Source organism: Lithobates pipiens, unplaced genomic scaffold, assembly GCF_037356315.1.
Source record: "Lithobates pipiens isolate NorthernLeopardFrog02 unplaced genomic scaffold, aLitPip1_a1.2 Scaffold_16, whole genome shotgun sequence".
Taxonomy (NCBI): Eukaryota; Metazoa; Chordata; class Amphibia; order Anura; family Ranidae; genus Lithobates; species Lithobates pipiens.
The window spans coordinates 548,605,726-548,625,698 of record NW_027507748.1 but is presented as its reverse complement, the minus strand read 5'-3'; the positions used below and the strand labels follow the sequence as shown (position 1 = coordinate 548,625,698).

Below are 19,973 nucleotides of genomic sequence, written 5' to 3'. Positions count from 1 at the left end.
TTCCACTTTGCACTGCAAGTGCACTTAAAAGTGCACATGAAACTGCACTTGTAGTGCAAAGTGGAGTTGTCTTTAGTAAATAACCCCCATTGTCACTGTAAACACCAACTTTTACTCCAAAAACTGCTTTTGATCGATGAAAGAAGAAGCCACACATTGTTGAGTAGAAAACTTTTTACTCAAAGCACATTCACATGTGCATTTAGAAAAGTGTTTTTGAACAAACCAACATCTTTGGTGTATAACAGTATTTTTGTCACATTAATTAGAAATAGCCTGTTTTGGTTAAACAGGCATGTTTCAAAACATAACATACAGAACTCAGGAACTTACAAAGTTCAACTTTGACAATGTGAAGGCAATATCAGGCATGAATATGTCCAAACTGTGTTGATATTGCCTTTATCAGATGGGGTGATGTCATCCCTGTAAAAGCCAAATTTTGAAGATACACACAAATTGGGATTCAAAATGGGGATTTCCCTCCTGATCCCATGCCTTATGTCAACATGTGCTAACTCCCATCATGGGGGATCAATGGATGTGTTTTGGGGGTGCAACCCCTTCCTCTCAGCTACTTTAGTAGCGAGGAAGGGGTTGCACCCACAAAACATGTACATTGATATCCCATGATGACAGATAACACATGTTGACACACTGTGCACATCTTCAAAATTTGGCTTTTAAAATACTTTAAATATTTTTTTCAAAACCAAAAATACACAAAAAAAAGGGTTACATTTTTGTGTGTTTTAGATTCTCCCTAAAACATCAATAAGGTTCTTTATTTTTTGTTGAACATCATTGATGTTTTGCTTTAGATTTTCTAAATCACGATTGCACCCCATTCTCTCCCTGATGAGGATCTGGACAATTTCACTGGTGAAATGAGATTCTTCTTCCGCAACATCCACATCACCTAAAAAAACAAAAAAACACACCATGTATTATAAATATGCAGGAACAGATTTCTTACCTGAAGCTGTGATCTCAGACAGTCACCTGTTGTGGTGACAATTTTGCACACTTCCAAAACGTCTCCCTCCTCATCCTCTGCTTGTGTTTTGGTGACTTCCCCTTCTTTCTGAGGTGGGGGTCCCTGGTGTCCTCAGACGTCTTTTCTCTCCTATGTGAATAAAAAAAAGGTATACTTAGCAGGGGTGGCTTTGCGGTTCGCCCGGCGGTCGGTTCGCTGCAAATTTTGCGTGTTCGCGATTCACCAAACCGGCGGACTTCTGCCGCTGTTCACTTGGCGGACATATGCGTTTACATTGTGAAAGAACTTTGACCCATGATGACACATCCACCATGGGGTACAGGACAGCCAATTGAGACATTTCAGCACATGGACAATTGGACATTCCCTCTACCTAATAAATAGACCTGATCTGGCGGACATTTTACATTCTGTCTTTTGTCAGTGTAGGGAGAGGTTGCTGTGTGGAGCAGGGACAGACTGTAGTGACACAAATCACTAGCTATTAGGTCCACAAAAGTCCTTTTAAGGACTGGTATAGGTGTACAGTATATAGAGTTGTACACGTATAATATACTTTCTTTCAAATATAGAAAGCCTATTATACTTGACTGCTGAGCTGAGTGCTGACCGATTCTGCAGCTGTCTTTTATCAGTGTAGGGACTGAGGGACAGTTTGGTGTTTGAAGCAGGGACAGTCTGCAAATCACTAGCTACTAGGTCCACAAAGGTCCTTTTATAGGTGTACAGTATATAGGGTTGTACACGTATAATATACTTTCTTTCAAATGTAGAAAGCATATTATATATCACGGTGCTGGTGTCAGTGCTCTCTATCACGGTGCTGGTGTCAGTGCTCTCTATCTCAGTGCTGGTATCAGGGCTCTCTATAACGGTGCTGGTGTCAGTGCTCAGTCTCTATCGCGGTGCTGGTTTCAGACAGTGAGGGAGATAGCAGCGGAGAAGCCAATCAGCAGGCAGTGCCAGCACCATGGCTGAGGATCAGCACTGGACTGGCACCTCCAGACCACCGCAGTGGAGCCCTGCATAGGTGGGGGTAAGGGCAGGGCAGAGGGAGGGGCTCAAGCACAGGTTGGCACAATGGGACACTGGCACAGGACTGCGCTGCCCTGACTGTGGCACTGATCATCTCCTGCACCCCCTTCATAGCCTGGCCTGACCTTGCCTCTCCTCCATGGCCTTCATGCACTCCTGAATTGTCAAAATTTCACAGATAAAAAAAGAATGCTTGTCGTTTTCGATCCCAGATTCACTTAATACTTTTGTTATGTCAGTGTCCATGTTAAGGGACTATGTGTGCACAGCTAGTAAGTATTTTGTGGCTGAAAATATAACCTGGAGGTTTTTAAGGTTCTCCTGCCATTAAAGTCAATTAAAGTCAATGCGATCTTTGCAGTTCACAAACTTTTGGCCGCGTTCGCGGTTCGCGTAACGTCCCGTCGGAAGTTCGTCCATCACTAATACTTAGCACACAGATATTGGAGGGCAGAAATAGGAATATAAAACATTGCTTTGAAGTGTTGTACAATTGTCTGTTTTGGCAGAGTTCCAAGCTTAAGACATTTTTATTTAATTTCCAAAGCTGAAATACGTCCATTTTTTGTACAGGTTTCACACATGGAGACACCCCTAGTACCCACTGGAGCACCCGTGTGGAACACCATAAAAAGGTTGATTCTGGTGTCTCACACTAGTGCTCCTGCGTCCAGATGTGTAAACAGCTGCTGAGTATCCTCTCCTTACACTGAATCAAGTTTGGTTTTCATTCTAGTTACCAACCCATCTAGACAACAAACCTTTTTTAATACAAATAGGCATGAACAAATGTAGTTAACCTGTATCTGCCTAAAACATCGTATTTTAGTGGGTGAACAAACTATGTTTCCTATGACCGATTACTGTGCCCATGAACATGAAAGTTGCCATTTTAAATTGTGCAACTGATGTTGTGTACTGATCTTGCTCCCTCAATTTGAGGTATGACCATCGTTTCCTCAGTTGATCCTTGGATTGCCGTACCCCAAAATTCCTGTGCAGACTCTTCACAACTTTAGGCATGATCTTGGCCTTTCTCACATTTGGGTTTGGGTAATGTGCATACTTCCCATCACAGTCGGCCCTCTTGAAGATCTCCACTGTCTTCACATCTCTATAAAGGCCATAATTGAGGCCTTCAATCTCCTCCATGATCGGGAGGTTTGGGGTCTGGCCTTTTGTCTTTGCTGCTCTCCTCTGCATACAGCTGTTGTCTCTCCGCCATGTGCTCTCCCACTGCGCTGAAAGACAAGGTGCAGGGAGTAGACTAGAAAGAACGTCAGGGGCGGGCGGAGTTTCACACATGAGCAGTTTATATAAAGCGGAACAAGTGTGCATTGGTGCATCAGTGTCCTATATTGCTTATAGATTAAGGCCTATATTGGATCAAGATTAGGAGAGTTTCGCCTGACATTAGGGTTTGTCTTGTGTTGTGTCTTGCAGAGAAAATGGATCTATTCAACAATGGGGACTTTATCCCCATATTCATGAATATATACAGGGAGCTACCCTGTCTGTGGCAGGTAAACCCCCTTTTATAACAATAAACCAAAGAGGAAGGCAGCGCTGGATCAATTGCTGGAATTTGTGAAGCTGGTGATCCCCACGGCAGACATCCTGTCAGGTCACCTTGAGGCGAGGTGGCAGATACACACCGTAGGGATCAGGAGTGCACCGCAAGGTTGTGGACCCCAAGGCTGACTGCTGCGGACGGGGGACAGATCCCACCGAGGTTAGAGCGTAAGATTCCCTGGGGCGCGGAGTCTAAGAGCCAGCAGGTGTTCACCAGAGCCTCTAGTGGTGAGGATGGACTTGGCTGCAACTGGCTCCAGGTCTTGACCCCTAGGGTCCCCCAGCTCGCACCCACAGTAGGCAACAGGAGGATAGGGATAATGAGGGATAAAGCCAAGGTCGGGGCCACAAGCAGACAGGAATAGTCAGGGATACGCCAATAGGTCAGGATCACAGGCAAACAGGGATAGTCAAGGACACACCAAAGTCGGTAACGGAATAACAGAAGAGCACACGGCAGGTAACAGGAAGCTAAACACACAAAGGAATACACAATGGTTGATCAGCAGGGTTGGCCTGCAGTGCACAGGTTAATATAGAGTTCTCTGATAGGAGCTAGGGTGGAGTCATGCCAGAGGATGGATTACAAAAGCAGTCAGGTGAGGGTCGGCTGGTCTCTAGAGATGAACACATGGACACAGGTAAGCAGACAAATTATTGCATAACCATGACACATCCCCTATTTGAAGTCCCTAACTGGTGGCATGAGGAGCACTTAGATTAGGGAGCTCGAGGATTCCCTGAGATCAGGAGCTGCAGCAGATGACACATTTAGGTACTCAGGCTGTGGTACTATGACAGAGTGCATTTTCTGGCAGGCCAGACGGAACCCAGGCCAGCACTCTCCAGTCTTCGTTCAAGGCTCCCTTCCCCCCCAGCTGAGTGCAGGGGGACTCTCACCTTGGAGGGGCTAGGTGCGGGGTGACCATCACCTTGGAGGGGCTAGGTGTGGGGGGGACAGTCACCTTGGAGGGACTAGGTGCGGGGGGGCCGTCACCTTGGAGGGGCAGAGTGCGGTGGGGACTGTCACCATGGAGGGGCTGAGTGTGGGGGAGACCGTCACCGTAGAGGGGCTGAGTGTGGGGGAGACCATCAGCGTGGAGGGGCTGAGTGTGGGAGGACCGTCACCGTGGAGGAGCTGAGTGTGGGGGGGGGGCATCACTGTGGAGGTGCTGAGCGTGGGGGGTACATCACCGTGGAGGGGCTGAGTGTGGGGGGGGGACTGTTACCGTGGAGGGGCTGAGTGCAGGGGGACCATCACTGTGGAGGGGCTGAGTGTGGGGGACCATCACTGTGGAGGGGCTGAGTGTCGGGGGGGTCGTCACAATGAAGGGTTGAGTGTGGGGGGACCATCACCGTGGAGGAGGGGCTGAGTGCAGGGGGGGACCATCACTGTGGAGGGGATGAGTGTGGGGGGACTGTCATCGTGGAGTGGCTGAGTGCAGGGGGACCATCACTGTGGAGGGGCTGACTGTGAGGGACCATCACCGTGGAGGGGCTGAGTGCGAGGGGACCGTCACTGTGGAGGGGCTGAGTGCGGGGGGACCGTCACTGTGGAGGGGCTGAGTGCGGGGGGACCGTCACTGTGGAGGGGCTGAGTGCAGGGGGACCGTCACTGTGGAGGGGCTGAGTGCGGGGGGACCGTCACTGTGGAGGGGCTGAGTGCGGAGGGCATCACCGTGGAGGGGCTGAGTGTAGGAGGACCGTCACTGTGGAGGGGTTGAGTGTAGGAGGACCGCCACCTCGGAGGAGCTGAGTGTGGGGAGGACCGTCACCATGGAGGGGCTGAGTGCGGAGGGACCGTTACTGTGGAAGGGCTGAATGTGGGGAGACCGGACCTGGGGGGGTTTGTTTGCCGCCCCCCCCAAAAAAAGTTTAGAACCAGCTGTCACTGATCAAATGGCTGGTGTAATAACGGACACACATGTGCAGCAGCATGGCGGCTTCCTTAGCTGTAAAGGAGGTTTTAGATCCACTTTTAGACCCCTTTCACACCGAGCCACCCTGGACGTCAGCAGTAAAGCAGTGCTATTTTTAGCGCCGCTTTCCCGGCATTTTAGCGGCGCTGAAGCGACCAAAAAGGGGTTAAATCTGCCTGCAAAACGCCGCTCCACTGGTGCTTTAGCAGTGCTGCCCCATTGTTTTCAATGGCAGGAGTGGTGGAGGAGCAGTGTTCACCGCTCCTCCACCTCTGCAAAGAAGCTGCTGCCAGGACTTTTTGTGACACCCTGCCAGTGCAGCACCCGTGCTTTCACAGCGGGTTTGCAGCTGAGGCTTTTTTCAGGCGCTATTTTTTAGTGCTGTGGCGTCTGAAAAACGCCTCAGTGTGAAAGGGGTCTAAAAACGTTCGTCAACCGCTGTATTTCAATGCAGGTGTAAGTAAACTAGGCCTTGGCGTGAACTGAAACAATAGGATATGAGCTAAAGTGCCTTTTTATACAAGCATTAGGTAGGAACACCCGATGGTCCTACAGTACAGCACTGACACCAATAGAGGGCGCAAAGGCCGCACAAAAAGACAGACTTTGATCACTACCGTATTAGCCAACGTCGCTCGTTTCTCATTGGCTAGGCGTGGTCACACCGGGAAAGGTGACGTCAGCAGAGCTTAGATATCAGCCAGACGAGGACCGGGAACGATACATTCCGGAAGAGACACCGGCAGAAGACATGGTGAGGAGGGGGGTGGGGAGTGAGTTTAGTGTTCGGTGGCTGTGTGAGGGCCGCGGAACTTAGGCATGTTCTGTCCGGGTTTATAGAGGGTGTGGCCGGCTCTTCCTCTCTGTCAGGGCTCCATACAGAAACCAGGGCCTCCATTATAAAGGGACCTGATACAGGACATCTCTGTATTTCTGCACACCATTGACCACACTTTTCGTGTCATTGGCCTGGGAGCACTCTGATTTGTTGTGGGGGTAACACAGACAGTTCAGAGGCGCTTTGTCCTGTCATGGCTGTAGTGGATGGGTGAGGACTGGTAGGACTTGTTAGTGATAAATGGTGTCCTGCCCTCCATGGCTCTGTGTGGATCTGTACCCCAGACTACTGGGGCTCCATCACACCAGTTTGTTAGGCCTTTAACAAATTTTTCTTTACTGCTCTAAATGTAGCCGGTTGTAAATGGACTGAACACACAGGCGTGTATACGAGCACAAACAAAAATCTTCGTATTCTTACATGCGTACACCACCTTCCCTGAATTTAAAAACGGCTAGAAGAATTTTCATGCATGTATACATGGCGGCATGAATGTGTGGATGTTTTCTTTTCTTCTGCCATACCTGTTCATATAGCTACATAGTAGATGAGATTGAAAAAAAGACACAAGTCCAACCTATGTGTGTGATTATATGTCGGCATTACATTGTATATCCCTGTATGTTGCAGTCGTTCAGGTGCTTATCTAATAGCTTCTTGAAAGTACCAATGCCCCTCACTGAGACCACCACCTGTGGATCATAGATCAGTACTGGTACAAGTACTCCTATAGGTGTGTTAAGAGAACTGCTGCTTGCAGCATCTCTGATGCATTACATACACTGGTATGTAGAGTGCAGTTGTGGTGCATATAAAACACAATACAGCACAACAAACCCATGATGGCGTGAGCTGGCCATATGCAGTTTGAACTGTTAATGGACAGGCTGAATGTACCCAAGTTGATCAACTTGGGTACAGCCAGCTAGATTATCTTGCGATTATCACAAGTGGCAGCTAGTGATAATCATTGTCTTCTGGTGGGGATGATTTCCACCACCCTGGCCAGGAGAAGACAATTACTGATTCCCTTGTCAATACTGTCTGTGTTAATGGGGAAATTGTGCGAATTTTTCCTGCAACCACAGGAAATTTGCTCTGGGCCTTGGCTCATAAGTTGTATTTGCAGCAGTATGACACCTGGACCTATTGGAGAGCCGCCATCCTCTTCTGTGCATTGTACCATCCCATTTCCTGTCTCATCCATCTCTGTTTTCCCCACAGGGTGACTTATCAGAAGATCAGCTCATCGGTAAGTTCCTCTTCCTGTACACACACATATATATTTTTTTTTTTTAAAGCTCAACTTTGGTACCTGCAGGGAACCCCCCCCCCCCTGCCCCCAATGGAAGGGTTACATGTCTAAGGCCAGGGGTGGAGGATTAAGCCTCTGTTTACACCTAGGTGTTTTTCTGCTGTTAGCCTCAGCTCTAAAAACGCCCAACAAGATAAATCTCATTCATTTTAAGGACCCCTGTTCACATCTGAGTGTCTTGTCATCTGAAGCTAAACACCTGAAGCTCAAAGTACAGCAGCTTATTTTTTGGCAGATTACAGGCGTTTTCTGCTTTTTACAGTGGTGACCTTTTGACCTGTACAATAACGCAGCAAAAAACGTGATTTTCTGCTCGAAAATAAAATGCCTAGGTGTGAACAGAGCCTAAGGTGTAATATCTTATTCCATACTGTAGCATTCTCCTCTTTACCCTGACTTTGTAATGTGAACGGTCCCTTATCCTCCTCTCCTACAATGTAGGACTCTTGGTACCTGCACGGTACTTGATGTCTGTGCACAAGCGCTTGTTGGAGCGTCTTAGAGAAGAGGCTTCCAGGGACCAGTCACATTGCTGAAGGGAGCCTCTAAGAGTAAGGCATGTATTTCTTATTCCTCTAGCCCTTGAATTAACAAGCATTTTTTTTCCCTGGTTTACACCAGGGCGACTTGACAGTTTAAAGTTGCATAGCAAGTCGCACCCCATTTGCAGCAATAGAGCCGTACAAGTCTGTGCTACTCAAGTCAGGTTCTTGCATTATTTCTGTGCGACTTTCATTGACATCTGTTAATGAAGTCGCACAGTGTTTCAGCCTGCTGCAATGAAATCCTACTAAATAGTCTGCTCTGAAGTTGTGCGACTTCAAATCTGCACTGGTGTGAACCAGGGCTTTAACAGTTAAATTGGGGAAACGTCACTTCCTGTCATGTAGACTCAACAGGATTTGAGAACAAGTCTCTCCAAAGTGAGGGAAGTACTTAGAATGGTGTCACAACAACGGAAGACTTCCTGTTCTATCTTGTTGCAGTGACAGCTTGGAGGTTTTGCTTTTCCCTGACTTTCAGATATTGACAATGGTCAGTAAGTGAATTTCCTCAACTGGGACACAGCAGTAAAAACATGATAGGTTTTCTAACCCTTCCCTACGTTCTCAAGCGGTCTTTAGATATATTGCATTGCCATCAAATGTTGGTGATTATCAGGAAGACGTGGTTGCTTTTTTATTTTCCTCTGAGATTCTTAAGGGTGCACTTACCTATCGCCTTCTTTTCCTGCACTTTTCAGTTTGTATTCCTCTCTTTCTTGCCTGGTGTCTGATCAGGTAGATGGTAAGTGTTTGTGTGCATTGACTTTTTTCTTTTCTGTCTCTCTAAACCAGTATAACATTATAAGCGGGGCCCTCTGTTTCCTCCTGTATTGAATTGTACTGTCTGCCCTAACATTGTAAAGCGCAAACTGTCAGTGCTATATAAATCCTACAATTCCCTAACCCTGCATTCTCCACACAGTCTCGCTTTAAACTCCTCCTGTCCTATACTGTGACATGTTGCTGCTAAGATTTTATCTGACAGCTAGGATGGAGTATTGACAAGTTTTTTTTATGTATATTGAAAACAAAAGCTACCCTTAGGACAGCCATACATGATTAGATTTTTCTAATTTGGGTATGTGAGCTGAACAAGAGAAACAGATTTCCCATCCACATTAAACAGTGGATGGATCTCCTGCCTGTGGTTTTCTGACAGCCGCAGCACCATTTCTTGCAAACTGTTTGGAAAAGTATAGTGTTACCTAATCTAGCTCTAGTCTTGGTCGATTGATTTTCCACCTATTTGAGCCATGCATTCAGTTGATCAAAACTGAATGTGTTGTTGGCCAGAACTTGTTTTATATATCATAATATTGTGCATACATTGTAAGCACAGCTACACGCAGAGTTACTAATCTAACTAACAAGGCATGGTATTAAAAGCATTATTGTGCTGGTTTTGTCCAGCCTTATAGGGGGATTTTTGTGTGTTCTGTGTTGTGGTTTTGGGGTGGCACTGTTCTGGTTTTGAATACAACTTTTAGCGTTGTTGTGTGACCCAATCCACCCCTCCCTCTTCACTCACAATGCAATGTCTGCCTGCTCTGTGGTTACCTTATATGGTAACAAAGCCTCACTCTGGGCTGCTTAGTGCTGTACAGGCGAGGAAGGGGGAGTAGTTAAGACTAGGAGTTGGGAAAGAGTTTCCTACATTCCTAGCTGGGAAATGCCTGAAGGATCGTTGGTGTCCCTCCTCCTTCCATCCACATTTTCTTATGTCTAGGCAGTTTTGCAGTCTGTGTTTCAGTGTCTGTTTGGACAAGGCGTGAACATGAACAGATCGTGCACTGCAGGGCTGAAAATGCTGCCTGCCTGCCCGGGCAGGGTGCAGTGTGGGATGATTACAGCTCCCCTCCCTGGAATTTAGCAGGAGGGACTGTTCAGGGAGTGGCACAGGAAGGAAGTGGCAAACTAATTGTGACAGTCTGCATGTAGCCTGAGATCTCTGCCAGTAACTGTATGGTGTACTAGTAGGAATGCATGTCGCTGCTTCCAATGAGACTTGTATACTAATACCGTGCAATGAAACTTATATAGTGTATATTGTTAGTGGAGTTATCCTTCATCCCGTGTGTGACTGCTACTTTGTGCAAAAATCGATTTACTGTTTTTATTAACCGATGTGTAAGATATGCATTTGCTGTAGAAGGCTGCTTACAGCATAACTTCAGGCTTTATTTTTTGTATATTTTTTTTTTTTATATACATAGTGTCTATTTTGTTCTTGAGACTAGCTAATTGTGTTGACAACAGAAACTACCACAATTTGCGGTAGCTCTTGTACAAGGACTGTTTAGCAGCCCTTCTCTTATCCATTAACAGAATGCTGTGTAATAGCATCATATGTTGCTCTTCAAGGTTTCATCTTGTGCACTTAATATAAATAAAATTATGTGACTGAACCCTCAAACATGGACCAGAACTTTATTTTTTTTTTGGTAGAGTTTCTCCTATGAGGCAAAGCTGAACAATTTGTTTCTACTGAACCACTTTACTACTTACAATACGTGTTAAACAAGAGATGCCATTAATACCTTTTTGGCGTGATCTGTTTTAGTAGTTTGACACTGCTATTACATTTTGTGAAAAGACCATTTTAGGAAACTGTACTCTAGTTTCAGCAGTCCGTTCACATTTTAAGTATTGAGGGAAAAAAAATTAGGATTTTATTTTTATTTTTTTCCTCCTGCAGCTTTTTCATTCAGACCTCTGCTCTCAGAGCTGTGCTGAATTAAAATGTGGGGGTGCTTAGGCACACATTGCACACTAAATATGGGTGTAATATGTGACCTGGTAAGGTGAACTGCAATGAAAAGGTTAAGCTTTAATGGACAAGTGAAGTAAAGATTCCATTTATTGGCTTTCTTTCATTGTGAATCGTATGGGGTCATCGTGGCTTTTATTTATTTATTTTTTTGGGCCTGGTCACACTGTGCAGTGACTGGCATTTATTTTTGCCATTCATCAATACCAGTCACTGCAAGGGAAAATATAATCCGATTTGTTTTCTATATGCACTGTTTACACTGCTTTTGAGGTAGGATGCAGTGCTTTGTGGAAAAGCTGGTTGGGTTGAACGTTGGCTCATTGGACACATTGAGAACTACAACAAAATGGTGCCAGTTTGCGCACTGCCTCAGCATATAGTGAGCTCTGATTTAATAAAAAATAAGTTCATGGGTGAACCCTCTAACATGTTTCACCCAATAGGGGCTTAATCATAGAAGCAAATGGTGCTTTGGCATGATAAAAACACAAGGCATAACTATTCACCGCCATCATGGAACAGACAATAGCCCATATGATGAAACCAATTGCTTTAGCATACAGGCTAGTTGCAGGGGTGCTCAACCTGTGACCCTTCAGCTGTTGTAGAACTAAAAGTCCCATCATGCCTCTGCCTTTGGGAGTCATGCTGCTAACGGTCAGCCTTCAAATGCCTCTTGGGACTTGTAGTCCTGCAACAGCTGGAGTGCCACAGGTTGAGCACCCATGGTAGTGTGACCAAGCCTTTTAAGATAATTTTTCACAAGTTCTGCAGATGTTTAACCACTTCCCACCCGGCCAATGCATATATACGGCCGGGTGGGAGCCGTCTACTCCTGATAGGACGTTCAGGAACGTCATTCAGGAGTAGCGGGATCGGAGTCGGAACGGAGTCGTGAATAAATAACACCAAAATCTCTATTTGTGCGAACAAAATGATAACAATTTCATTTGGGTACAGTGTAGCATGACCGCGCAATTGTCACTGAAAGCGCTAGAGCGATGAAAGCTGAAAATTGGGCTGGGAAGGAAGGGGGTGAAAATGCCCTGTATTGTAGTGGTTAAAGTAAAGGGGGGGTGCCCCCTGTATACTTGGGTGGATGCACATTGGTCCCCACTGCCTCTGCACTGAGAATCAAGCAATCAAACACTGCCAATCGCTTGGTTCTGACAGCTCCCCGAGCATAGAGCTGTAGACGGTCAGTCACCTGCTCTGCTCCCTCCTCACTCAGTGGCTCAGTGGAGCGCTGGGCTGTGGAGGGAGGGGCAATGCTGGCTTGGGCTCTCAGCAGCTGGCTGAGAGGCTATGCCAGGTGTTGGTCCAGCCCACTCTTTGGTGAAAACTGGTCACAGGAGTGCAAAACGAACTGCACTGCTGTGTTCCGCAGGAGAAGTACAGCCAAACAAGCTTTGGCTGTACTTCTCCTCTTTTTAAGAACACCAGGTTTGGCATGAGAGCCTCCCCAACAGGAGTGTGTAATTGTCCTATGGCACTGTTGAAAGGTAACCACCTAATATGATAACCAATTTGTTAGAGAAAGCAGTTACCATACTCCGACCCGTGTGGAGATGGAGAAAGCAGCACTGGATCAAACCGCAGAGGCAGCAGTGGGAGCCTTTGACTCCTGCTGCTCAAATAAAATCCTGTCAAGAGTTAGTGGGGGGTATGGTGGCCAAGCCATGCAATGTTTGTACGTGCACAGCCCAACTTGAAAGCTCTCGCTCATGAGTGCTCCCTCAGCACATGGCTTGCTTAGAGGACACTCTGAGAATAGAGCGCTGGCAGGGGACCAATAAAAAGAATGCAAGTCACGGCTCAGGGCAGGCAAGTATAACCGCTTTATTTAAAGGGGGGAGGGGGGAAATGTGTTTAGTATCCTTAAGTATGTAAAATGTCTTTTGTCCTTCATCTTAACTGAGATTTTTCAGCAGCAGTTTTTCCTAGATCTGTAGAATTTAGAAAACATTTTTTACATAAGCATTTTAAGGAAGGCCTATGTCTGCATATTGGTAGCAGACATCAGCTGTGACAACAAATACCTTCTGGATGAAAAAAACTTGTGTATGTGTAGTGTTTTATGTATACTTTTTTTTTTTTCCCCAGATTACAAAGATGCTTTTAACCTCTTTGACAAGACCGGAGATGGTAAAATCTTCTATTTCCAGTGCGGGGATGTCTTACGAGCTTTGGGACAAAACCCAACAAATGCAGAAGTCATGAAAGTTTTGGGAAACCCGAAGATGGATGGTGAGTGACATTTGTACAGTGATCTTGCCTATGTTGGATGTGACACGGGACACAATAGTTAGATGGGGTCAGCAGATGGAACCATAGTGCATAGGTTTCTTTTAACTGTTTAGATCACTGGGGGGGGGGGGGGGTGTTGGCTGTTAATTTGGCATGTTGTAGGTGACAGGTGCACTTCCTTTTTTTGCATATGCTTGCTCAGCAGTCACATAATTCACAGGTCTTGGTGTGTGTTGTATTTACAGTATTTTATTTTAAAGAGTTTTATATCTTTAGATATTTGTGTCCTTCAAATAACCAAACTTTACTTTCAGAGATGAACACCAAGATGCTTGACTTTGAGCAGTTCCTTCCCATGTTGCAAACAATCGCTAAAAACAAGGACCAGTGCACAATTGAGGACTTCATCGAGGGTCTGAAAGTGTTTGACAAGGAAGGCAATGGATGTGTAATGGGGGCTGAACTTCGTCATGTTCTAATTACTCTAGGTAACATCCATTTTTGGAAAAAAAAATCTGCTGCTATGCTTTAATTCTGCTTTCTTTTTTTGGGGAATGGTCAATCTTCAATTCAGATCTCATTGTTTTAGTACTGAATGTGAAGGGAAAGCTTACATAGAATGACCTGTTTACATCCAGTGTAGCAATTCTGTTGACGTTTCCTTTTTTTAACCACTCTTGTCCAGGAACAGGGCAGAGTAGTAATGCCCCATGAGGCCACCTTTTACATTTAATTTGAGATGTGAAGAATTTAGTCTTAAATAGTGCTTGGAGAAAACTGGCCTAATTGTTGGACATTTATGACAGAGTGCGTGATGTTTTTTAGGGCTGCAACTAACGATTATTTTTATAATCGATTAGTTGGCCGATTATTGTTTCGATAAATCGGTTAATAACCTTAAAAAAAAGTGTCAAATTGACGTTCATTTTCAACCACAGTGACAGGAAAATTTGGAAATCATAGAAAACTTCTTAGTCAAAAGGAATTCTCAGACAGTGTATGTGGTTTTCGTTCAGAAATTACATTCATTTTAAAAACAGAATGTAAAAAACAAGTGAAAATTTCAAACAAAATTCTTTCATTCAGCGAATGTACAAAGATTTTTCGTCTGAATATTCTCATCTGAAAATTGATCCGTGTGGCCAGCATAAGGCTCGGTATACACCTATGCAGTTTGCTTTTGATCTGTTTCTGCAGTGCTTTTTGCAGTACGTTTTGATTTTTGCGCATGTGATTTTAATGCAATTCGCATTTTTGCATTTTTTTTGGGCAGATTAAAAAACACAAATTGCTGCAAAAACGCATTGCATGCTTTTTCTGCAGCTTCTCCATTGAAGTATATTGAACCAATAAAGCACCATTTTGCGTTGAAAGTCCCTGACCCTTTCAGATGTGAACGTGTCCCATAGGAAACCATGTAAATGAACTGTAGTGCATTTCTGCAAAAAGCACCAATAAACACATAGATGTGAACCAGGTCTAAGACGTTTAGTAACATAATGGGGTTAAAAAAATGAAAATGAGCCCTTTATAGTAGAAAAAAGCAGATAATCACTACTGTAGGGGTTTATTTTTTTACTGTAGAACAGTGACTGTAATATTTTTACAGTAGCCATTATTTGCTCTTTTTGTACTATCAAGAGCTCATTTTAGTTTTTTTCAACACCATTATTTTACTGGCCGATTAATCGATTGTGAAAACAGTAATCGATTAATTTCATAATCGATTAGTTGTTTCAGTTCCAATGTTTTTTAACTATGTAGGCAATGGCATCATTAGGGTTGGTGTCACCTGGTGCGGTAAAACATTGTCACCGCCCATCCCAGTCTGTGTGCACCTAAACGGTATGGGTTTTTTTTTTTCTGCGATGTCCATTTTTACTTTCTCTGTGGAGTATGTAGTGGGAGGTTGGCAATGCCGAAAGGTGGTTTGAATATGCATAACTCCAAGTTGGATAAGAACAGAGCCAGGGACTATAGCTACATTTTTTTTGCAGTTGGAGTCTTCTAAAAGGTGTGTGTGTGTGTGTGTGTGTGTGTGTGTGTGTGTGTGTGTGTGTGTGTGTGTGTGTGTGTGTGTGTGTTTTTTTGTTCCCCTTTCTGTCTTTAACTGAGTGTTTATTGTGGGTGGACTTTTTGCGTATTATCCTGAAAATATATTTTGTTCCAGGAGAAAAGATGCAAGAGGATGAGGTGGAAAATCTGTTGCTTGGGCATGAAAATGCTAATGGTGAAATCAATTATGAAGGTGAGTGGATGCTGTCTGTGTGTATTGGTGCTCTTATTTAACTTTTTTTTTCAACTGTCAATTAGAGAAGGAACATTTTAAGTACTAGATATGTCTATTTTACTGCTCAATTTTTACATTACTTTTTTCACTTCTCAACAGAAACTTTCCTGCTGTGATTGTATGTTTTTGGCATTTGCCATATAAATATTTGAACTTGAATCACTTCAAATGCAGTTAATGAGAATTTCCAGATATAATTTGAAATGTATATTTGCATTTCCTGAACACAGAATGGCAGCTACTATTTTACATATTTAGTCATTTGATACTGGAGAGAGATGGAGCAGAGAAGCCTCTGGTGTTACTTGCCCTGTGATTACTAGGCAGAACACTGGAAAGGAAAGTCTTTCAGAAAATTAGGTTTAATGGTCTGTTGTATTTATCAATTTTATTTTTTTAATTCTGCCTGGGGTCTCTCTGATGAATCTTCCTTCCCACAGAATTTATCAGGATCATCATGTCTTCCTGACCACCCCCCCTGGGTATGCTGGTTCCTCCACCTGGTTTCAGTTTGTGCTTTTTGTTTTTACTTTTATTACTCTTTAAATCTCTTGAATCTCCTGGATGCATTGGCATGTCTCTGCATGCTCTCTGCTCTGCCAGAGCTGTGTTTTTAGTTAGCTCCTTTAACAAAATTAAGGTGTCGTGGTGGCACCTTAATAAACTTGGCCAATGAACTTTTTTCTCTTGCAGAAAAACTGCCTGCGGCTGTGTGCGGTGTGTGTAATTGTTTGATTTGACAAGTTATTTGTTAGCATTTAGGATTTTGCTGCATTTTGATACCAAATAAGCAGCCTAGGGCTTTTTAAAATGTGATAATTCATCATTCTCAAATATTGCTAGGAGATTAATATATCTAAGTTGGAGCCATAAAGAACCAAGTCTTCATGGTGCCATATGTAGTATAGGTACCAGTTTTCATAATTGGCTTGTTTCTCATCTGCCATTTTCATTAGACAGTTTAACATTGTATGAGGAGCAATAACCTTGACATCCATATGTCAAGCCATGCACAGACTTCAGAATTTTTATATGCATTTCCCCTTTAGATAAAACTAGTCTTCAACTGACTGGATTGTTGCCTAATGTTTTTAACTTTAAACTAAGATGAAATAAAATTGATATGGCATGTTCTCATTTGAACATAATACAAGTCACATCCAAAAACTATGGAAAGGTATCAAAGATGAGGAAACTTGTCTAAACCAGAAGTGTGATGTCAGACTGGTGTGTGCAATGTGGTTTTCTCCTGCAGTTCTGAATACTTCTGCTTCCTTGCTCTTGGCAGTCTGATTTTATACTGCTTCTAGTAGATGGTAGATGTTTCCAATGCTTCAGCTAAATACTTTTTTGCTTGTAATACTTGCTGTAGATGACATACTGATCAGTAGTGCTTAATACATTTTTTATTTTATTTTTTGATTTGGGAGAGGGGCTCCTATGGTTGAGATGGGATTGCTCTGTTAGGGCAAACCTTTGGGGCAAAAGATTCCGTCCCTATTCATCTGTGGTTCTAAAAAAAGTAATCTTTTGGGATGTATAAAATGTACTGTAAGGTGGGTTTTTTACAGGTGTAGTTTAATTGGTTTATTAGCTAGGAAGGTTAGACCTTTTTATTGAATGTCTGTCCACTGTATAATTAGTTTACATTCATTCTCCTAGTAAATTGAAGGAAGAATATTGCATGTCTGTTGTGTCAATCAAACCATATTGGGGGAAGGAAAATTAACAATAAGTGGGGCAGGCTTTATGCCTGCACCACTCTTCTAAGGTGAGAAAATGGAGCAGATCTTGCTCCTAATGTACAAAACAAGCCCCTTGTTAATCAGAAGAAATCTGCTCCAAATTCTATGCTGTGATTTGAGACCCAGCAGAGGACAGTTTAAATGGAGTTGTGTGACACCTCTAAGACCCAATACTCTATACAACTTTTGTCTGATTTACCAAAACCATGTAGTGCAATGGCCTGCCTGATTGCATACAAACTGAAACTCTTACAGAGGAAGTAAACCCTGATGGGTTTACTTCCTCTTTGATTCGCTGCAAAGGTAAAGCATAATGGACTACTATGCATCGCATAGTAGTCCATTATGTGTCACTTACCTGACACAGGAGCCAGCAAAGTCACCGCTGTCACCTGTAGTCCGGAGCATCCATCTTCTCGTGGGTCTCGCTGCTCCGCTGCTGTCATTCGACGATGACGTCACTCCCGCGCATGCACACGGGAGCCGCCACTCGCGGTATATCGGCGTTGACAGAGGTGCGCCGCTGTCTAAGGCACGTGCGCCGTAGACAGCGGTGCCTGTATTTTGGCAAATGTCTCCTAAACCTACACGGTTTAGGAGACATTTGCCAAAATACAGGCACCGCTGTCTACGGCGCACGTGCCTTAGACAGCGGCGCACCTCTGTCAACGCCGATTTCTTGGACCTACAGGTAAGCCTTAATCTAGGCTTACCTTTAGGTCAAAGTGGTTTGTAAGGGTTTACAACCCCTTTAAGGTTTGACCTCCATTATGGTTTTGGTAAATCTAAAGAAAATTGCATAGTGTGTATCCAGCTTAAAGCAGAGTTCCACCCAAAAATGAAACTTCTCCTTTAAGTGCAGTTGACACCCTGACATGCCACATTTGGCATGTCATATTTAATTATAATTAGATACCCAGCTCCCACTTACTCACCGGGCTCCGCAGCACCGGAAGGAAGTTCAGACATCGCAGGTTCCAGAAGATTGCCTGAGCATTCACAGTGCAGCTGTGAAGCCACAGCTGGGCACCCACAGTTAGAATGTTGGCGCCACGGAGAGGAGTGGGGCTTTGTGAGCCCGCATCGCTGGACCATGGGACAGGCGAGTGTCTGATTATTAAGTCAGCATCTACAAGAATAAATCCTCTGAACTGAGGCTCTCTGCAGTTTTGCTGCTCTTTTTTTGCACTCCATTAGAACAAGACATGCTCACATATTTTGTATCACCTGTGAAAAGCAAAGTGTGTATAACTGGTGCTAGGAAGGTTGCCACCATTCATGTTCATTTAGGACTATATCTGAGTGTATCTGCTTAATTAGCTTAAGTCAACCCTGTAGGGCCCATCTTCTAATGTGCGAGCCCCTACCCCTTTTACAAGAAACGTCTTAGCTTGAGTTTCACAGAAATGGCAATTTCATCACTTGACAGGGCATTGAGTCCAATGCTTTTATTGGCTGAAATGACATTCCTATTTCTTGTGTAAACGGAACCGCACACTTCTCCTCCTTCCAAGTTGTCTGACACATGAGTAACTTTTTTCTTTTCTTTTTTTCAGAACTGGTCCGGATGGTAATGTTGGGCTGATTCTTCTCTGCTATAGACCACCAGCATCCAAAGGGGGCAGCTCTTTGTATTAATGTTCCTGTCTGTTTTATTTTCCTTGGAGGGAAGGTTGAGCTTACTAGTGGTGGGCAGTTGTTTTCCTCCACTGGTCTGTCTCATGGGAGCAGTCTTCCTACAGTTCATCACGGGAGTTGTTGCTCTTGAAGACAAGTGATTACAACCTCATCAATGCTCCCACATGTGACCCACTGCAAAAGGACCCTGGAGTTTAACAGCTCTTGCATCATGCAGATAATAAATTATTTCTATTTTTCCTTTTCGCCAAATAAACTGCATGCCTTTTTTCAAAACTTACCTGTGAATTTAAGCTTTTATTATTTCACACCAATAATCAATGGACTCCCATTCATTATGCATATAAATAGACTGTGGGAGAATTGGGTATACCTAGGGTTGCACTGGTACTTGTACCTGTGAAAATGCTCCAAACTTGATACCTTTGCGATGTGATTTGAGCCCTTACAAAATAATTGGGCTCAAAATGGTGCAAATCCTGTCCTACTTGCATGTGATTTCCCGCACTGCTCATGCATGAACCCAGGCTTTTTCGTAGTGAAAGGAATTTCACTACATTCCTGTTTTTCAAATTGCTGGCCTTTCTTTGCAGTGCGATTTGAGACAATTTAATTTTATGAGCTCAAATTGCACCACAAAACTGTTCTTGGTATTGCCGAGTACTTGACCAAAAGTGTCAGTACTCGTACTGGCCCCCCAAAGCATGAACAGTGAAACTTTATTTTATTTTTCTGCAATAAAAATGCATGCACAGTGTTTTCCATGTATTCCAATGGCTCTAGTTCACACCAGTGCAGTCAGTTTATGCACCAGAAACTGAATACACTGGTGTGAACTAGAGCCATTGGAATACATGGAAAACACTGCATGCATTTTTAGTGCAGAAAAAAAGCGCACAGAACTGCATCGGGTGTGGATGGAGGAATCCTACCCCACAATCTGAGTACACAGATCAGTTGCTGGCTCTAGCAGGGAAAATCCAACAGGCTGGTTGTACAAAAATTAGAAAATCGCCTTCTGTACAGCCAGCCTGCCTATACATCGATCAAACCATGTATGGC

At 44.1% G+C, this 19,973-nt stretch overlaps 1 protein-coding gene across 1 annotated transcript; it reads left to right on the top strand.

The window, feature by feature from the left end:
- The first annotated feature begins 6,066 nt into the window (after positions 1-6,066).
- On the top strand, positions 6,067-19,191 carry MYL6 (myosin light chain 6). Its single transcript, XM_077483409.1, is given in 9 exon segments — positions 6,067-6,189; positions 6,192-6,277; positions 7,586-7,613; positions 8,487-8,488; positions 8,920-8,963; positions 13,095-13,238; positions 13,553-13,726; positions 15,409-15,486; positions 18,830-19,191. Coding segments are annotated over 9 exon segments (708 nt in total). The 3' UTR covers positions 18,859-19,191.
- The last annotated feature ends 782 nt before the right edge of the window (positions 19,192-19,973 follow it).